The sequence below is a fragment of the Zophobas morio genome, unplaced genomic scaffold (assembly GCF_036711695.1).
Source record: "Zophobas morio isolate AGI-343-1 ecotype UQ-CSIRO unplaced genomic scaffold, CSIRO_AGI_Zmor_V1 ptg000018l, whole genome shotgun sequence".
Classification (NCBI taxonomy): Eukaryota; Metazoa; Arthropoda; class Insecta; order Coleoptera; family Tenebrionidae; genus Zophobas; species Zophobas morio.
This window is the reverse complement of record NW_026972123.1, coordinates 5836781-5842672: the sequence shown is the minus strand read 5'-3', so window position 1 is coordinate 5842672 and position 5892 is coordinate 5836781. Positions and strand designations below refer to the sequence as shown.

At 37.8% G+C, this 5892-nt stretch overlaps 1 protein-coding gene across 1 annotated transcript; it reads right to left on the bottom strand.

Moving 5' to 3' along the window:
* Window positions 1-628: 628 nt before the first annotated feature.
* Window positions 629-1957, bottom strand: LOC135131080 (prohibitin 1). The gene is made up of 3 exons (XM_064058609.1): window positions 1852-1957; window positions 1600-1697; window positions 629-1550 (listed from the first exon to the last, which is right to left on the bottom strand). The coding sequence occupies exons 2-3, from the start codon at window positions 1688-1690 to the stop codon at window positions 802-804; spliced, it is 840 nt and encodes a 279-aa protein (XP_063914679.1). The 5' UTR covers window positions 1691-1697; window positions 1852-1957; the 3' UTR covers window positions 629-801.
* Window positions 1958-5892: the final 3935 nt, after the last annotated feature.

Sequence of the window (5892 nt, the reverse complement as noted above, 5' to 3'; positions counted from 1 at the left end):
CATATCCGCTTTCATTTCTTCGATAACTCCAATGGTTTTTCCAGAATCGTCCTTTGAAATATATAAAAATATGCAAGAATACCACCAATTTTCGACCAATTTTCAACAAAATTTTCGAAATTTCACTAAATACATTTTCTTGTAGATTTAGGGCCGCAGAAATCATATCCGCTTTCATTTCTTCGATAACTCCAATGGTTTTTCCAGAATCGTCATTTGAAATATATATAAACATGCACCAATTTTCTATATATAACTATATAAAGGTCGTGAACGGATAATATGAATATCTTTTTATATGACAAGCCTTCTTATTTTTGCTCGTTATTCAATTTATATTTTTATAATTATATATTTTCTTTTTATTTATATTTCGACATTTTATAAAATAACATCATTTACCCTACACTTGTATTTGCACCTTAACTTGTAGAGATAGAGTAACAAGTTACCCCAAGTTACTGGATTTTTTAAAGATTATAATAATAGGAAAACCAACTAAATCTCCATAGCTTTGGACTAAAAACCTTCACCCATTTCAAATCTCCCGAGAACCCCGCCTTTTTATCCCGCCACCTTGCGTCAACTAGTCAAACTTTTCCCCACCTTCAAAAAAAAAACTACCAGCCTTACTTTATAAAATGTATTAACAATAACAGTACCGTCCTTACACTTAAGCACAACTGGAACAAAAATTTAGTACATAACCTCTACACGGTGCCCCAAAAAGTCCAGAGTCACCGAAAACACCCGACTCCTCAAACAGGCACCCTTTTTCCTCATCAGACATCTCCCTCCTCTTTACTGAGCCGGATTAGGTGGAGTAGGCACATTCAGCAGAAGATTCTGTCCACCCGGCAAATACGAAACCTGCCTCGACCTCGACAACTGATACGCTATATCCTCGGCTGCCTCGATCCTCCTCAGCTCCACCAGCCCCTCGCCAGCCTGCCCGAACGCCTTCGCCAGCAAATTCGCCGCCTGAGCGTCTCCTTCGGCCGTAATCACCGCAGCCTTCTTATTCTGCTCGGCCTTCTCCACCAGGAACCTCGCCTTCTCCGCCTCCTGCTGCGCCACCTGCTTCAGCTCCACGGCCAGCGTGAACTCGCGACCGAACGTGAGATGCGTGATGGAGATGTCGTCCAGGATGACGCCGAACTGGGAGGCTCTTTCCGTGAGGTCGTCGCTGACCTTCTGCGAGACGAGGTCCCTCTGGGTGATGAGTTCTCCGGCGTCGAACTGGGCGACTACGGCTTTGAGCACTTCGGTGGTGATTGAGGGCAGAACGCGTTCTTCGTAGTCTTGGCCTAGGATGGTGTAAATGCGGGGTAGCTGGTCGGGGATGGGGCGGAAGAGGATACGGAGGGTGATGTTGACGTTCTGGAGGTCCTTGCTTCCGGTCATGACGGGGACGTTGCGGGGGCGCGAGCGCACGTCGAAGATGACGGGGCGCTGCACCCAGGGGATGAAGAAGTGGGTGCCTTCACCGACGACGTCCTTTTTTATCCCGGTGAAGCGGTCGAAAATGACGGCGCGGTGGCCCCCATCAACTAAAATAGTTGGTTTTGAAGGATTGTTAAATTTAGAGGAGTCTCTTACCGTTGTATAAGGCCGAATTTACGACGCCGCCGACGAGGGCGACCCCCAGGCCGAACTGACCAATTCTGTTGAAAAACTGGGACGCTGACATTGTTTATCTGGAAGAAAGGTGTAAATGAATGCAGCCAGTCTGACTTTTTTAGGTTAGGATGACGGAAGTGTTTAAGAGGGGTAAAAAAAGCAATAAACTCGTTTTAAAAGGCAAAAACGGTGGAAATGTTTTATTTTGACGGGCTAAATGTAAATCAATACCTTATATTTACTTCAAATCTGGTTAAATAACCCGGTAAATTCACGAGTCGGATAAAAAACAAAATGGAAGCCTTTGATGACTTTGGCGATTGACATTTGACAGATTTGTGGTATTTTCCATGCCACCAACGTAATCATAATAAATAACCATTGCATAATAATAATAAAATTTTAAAATTATTAATGGGCTCTTAAAAGTAAAAGCGGTTGTAATTTTCACTTCACGCTGATATTATACGTCGCTAAATAACCTTGATGAATTTTATCAATGACAGTGAGTTTTCTTAAAATCGACTCATCAAAGTAAAAATCAGGTAGTGAACGTGTTGTTAAAAGTCGTAAGGAAATGCCAAACGCCACAACTTTCCAGTGTAGTTAGTAAACTGCGATAAGTTGTAAAAAATCCAGTAGTAGTTTGTTCAGTACTCTGTATCGTTGTTTCTTCATGACATAGTTGTAAATTCAGGACCGAAAATGTTAAACTACACTCACTGTTAAGGGCAAACTTTTGATCTTCCAATTCATTTTCAAAAAAATTGCGTGTTTTAAGAAAGTTTTTCGTAATCAAATTTTGTGTTTTTAACGAGCACAAGAAAAACGAAAAATAGTCGAAAATAAAAAGAACAAAAAAGCAGGAAAAGAGTCAAAAAGAAGCAAAAAAATGTGATAAAAGGGAAAAAAGCGAAAACAAAAAAGGGGAGTAGTAAAATGTAAAAAAGGGGCAAAAAATGATAAAAAATAAGGAAAGCCGGGCGATAAAAGAGTCAAAATAGTCAAAAAGAGATAAAAAAATTAACACACTCATAAGCTACAAATATAAACCTATTATTGTATTTTGCCCATTTTAGAAAAAATCTACCCAGAAAAATTCTGAGATGACCTCATTAAATTTTTAGAGACGACAAACGAAAATTTGTGTACTGATATAATTTGAAAAATCTCGGGGACCACTTGTGCTTGGTGTTTGAAGTAGTTTTAAAGAATCTCGAGGACTCCTTTTGTTTTGTTTTTGACGTGGTTTGAAAGAATCTCGGGTGCCCCTTATGGCTTGTTTTTGAAGTAAGTAGTTTGACTTTTTATTTTGTTTTTGAAGTAATCTGAAAGAATCTCGGGGACCACTTGTGTGTTGGTTTTTGAAGTAGTTTGAAAAAATCTCACGAACCTCTTTTCCCTGGTGTTTGAAGTAGTTAGAAAGAATCTTAAGGACTTTTTTTGTTTTGCTGTTAAAGTAGTTTGGAAGAATCTCAGTGACACCTTTTGTTTTGTTTTTGAAGTATGTAGTTTGAAAGAACCTTGGAGATTCCTTGTTATTTTGGTTTTGAGGTAAGTTGAAAGATCTCGTGGATCCCTTTTCTGTTATTTTCGAAGTACTTTGAAAGATTCCCTGCTTTTGTTTTGTTTTTGAAGTGGTTTGAAAGAATCTCGGGTGGCCTTTGTGTCTGTTTTTTGCAGTAGTTTCACTCTTTTGTTTTGTTTTCGTAGTAATTTGAAAGACTCTTGGGGATCACTTGTATCTGGTTTTTGAAGTAGTTTAAAAGAATTTCATTTCAGGAACCCTTTGTGCCTGGTTTTTGAAGTAGTTGATCTTGGAAACCATTTTTGTTTTATTTTTGAAATAGTTTGAAATAATCTTAGGTATTCAACCTCTTCTTTTTGAAGTAGTCTGAAGAATCTCGAAAATCTCTTGTGTTGGTTTTTTAAGTAGTTTAAAAGAATCCCGGGAACGTCTTTTGTTCTGCTTTTGAAGTCTTTTGTAAGAATCTCGGGAATTAATTTTGTTTTAATATTGAAGTATAGTTTGAAAGAATCTCGAGAACAATTTGCACCTGGTTTTTGAAGTAGTTTGAGGGATTTCGGGGACCATTTTTGTTTTATTTTTGAAGTAGTTTGAAAGAATCTTGGGTATTCAAGCTCTTCTTTTCGAAATAGTCTGAAGAATCTCGGAAACCTCTTGTTCTGGGTTTTGAAATAGTTAGAGGGATCTCGAAGACCATTTTTGTTTTATTTTTGAAGTAGTTTGAAAGAATCTTTGGTATTTAAGCTCTGCTTTTTGAAGTATTGTGAAGAATCTCGGAAACCTTTTGTTCTGGTTTTTGAAGTAGTTTGAGGGATCTCTGAGATCTTTTTGGTTTTGTTTTTGAAGTAGTGTAAAAGAATTTCGGGGACCTTTTGTGTCTGGTTTTTGAAGTAGTTTGAGGGATCTCGGAGACCCTTTTCGGTTTTTTTTTAAGTAGTTTGAAGGAATTTCAAGGATCACCTGCGTGAGGTTTTTGAAGTAGTTTAAAAGAATCTCAGAGACCCTTTTTGTTTGTTTTTGAAGTACTTTGAAAGGATCTTAGGGATTCCGCTTCTTCTCTTTGAAGTACATAGTTCTAAAGAATCTCAGGAACTATTTGTGCCTGGTTTTTGAAGTAGTTTAAAAGAATCCCGGGGACGTCTTTTGTTCTGTTTTTGAAGTAGTTTGAAAGTATCTTGGTAATTAATTTTGTTTTAATTTTGAAGCAGTTTGAAAGAATCTCGAGAACAACTTGCACCTGGTTTTTGAAGTAGTTTAAAAGAATTTCAGTTCGGGAACCCTTTGTGCCTGGTTTTTGAAGTAGTTTGAGGGATCTCGGAGACCATTTTTGTTTTGTTTTTGAGGTAGTTTGAAAGAATCTTGGGGATTCAACGTCTTCTTCTTGAAGTAGTTTTAAAGAATCTCGGGGAACCCTTGCGTCTGGATTTTGAAGTAGTCCGAAGAATCTCGGAAACCTCTTGTGCTGGTTTTTCAAGTAGTTTAAGGGATCACGGAAATCTTTTTGATTTTGTTTTTGAAGTAGTTACAAGAATTTCGGGGACCCTTTGTGCCTGGTTTTTGAAACAGTTTGAGCGATCTCGGAGACACTTTTTTTTTTGTTTTTGAAATAGTTTGAAAGAATCTCAGGGACCATTTGTGTGTGGTTTTTGAAGTAGTTTAAAAGAATCTCGGGTACCCTTGGTGTCTGGTTTTTGCAGTAGTTTGAGGGATCTCGGAGACCCTTTTGGTTTGTTTTTGAAGTACTTTGAAAAGATCATGGGGAGTCCGCGTCTTTTCTTTGAAATTGTTTTAAAGAATCTCGGGGATCTCTTGTGTCTGGTGTTTGAAGTAGTTTTTCGAAAGAATCTCGGGGACGCTTCTGTTTTATTTTTAGTATTTTGAAACAATTTCGGGCACTCATTCTGTTTTGTATTTGAAGTATTTTGAAAGACTATCGGGGACTACTTTTGTTTTAATTTTGAAGTAGTTTGAAAGAATCTCGAGGACCACTTGCAGCTGGTTTTTGAAGTACTTTAAAAGAATTTCGGGAACCCTTTCTGTCTGGTTTTTGAAGTAGTTTGAGGGATCTCGAAGACCTTTTTGGTTTGTTTTTGAAGTACTTTGAAAAAATCTAAGGGATTCCGCGTCTTCTGTTTGAATTAGTTTGAAATAATTTTGCGGATCCCTGTTTCTGGTTTTTGAAGTAATCTGAAAGAATCTCGGAAACTTTTTGTGCTTGGTTTTTGAAGTAGTTTAAAAGAATCTCAGGGACCACTTGTATCTGGTTTTTGAAGTAGTTTGGAAAAATCTCGGAGAGCCAGTTTGTTTGGTTTTTGAAGTAATTTGAATAAAACCCGGAGTCCATAATCATACGGGGTAAATTCAGACTGGCACCTGAAAGGTCGAAATTTTACTTTATTTAAAACTAATGAACACTCTGTGTATAAAATTTGAATTTGGGCTTCGGAAAATTCCCGATTTCCAGATGTTCCCATCCGCCCTTGTGTATTATTTGTTAAAATGTGATTGTATAAAATGAAGAGGGGAAATAGTCAATTATTTGTCAAAAACTGGGTTTTTCTTATCATCGCAAAGCCAAACAATAAAACGCACTTTTTTGTTTTAGTTTCGCTACCGCACATTTACTGTGGTATTGATTTTCCATCAAGCCACAATAGGGGTGTATTATGTGTTGCCTACCTGTGACACAATAGCGAACCTTTGTTTCGCGCATTTTAACTGTTATCAAATAAGTGATACCACGG

What these genes read in the sequence shown, in the direction of transcription:
- LOC135131080 (XM_064058609.1), bottom strand. Translation starts at nt 1,690, where the DNA reads ATGTCAGCGTCCCAGTTTTTCAACAGAATTGGTCAGTTCGGCCTGGGG. An exon ending in AAATTCGGCCTTATACAACG is followed by an intron (nt 1,551 to 1,599) that starts GTAAGAGACTCC and finishes CAACTATTTTAG; the next exon opens with TTGATGGGGGCCACCGCGCC.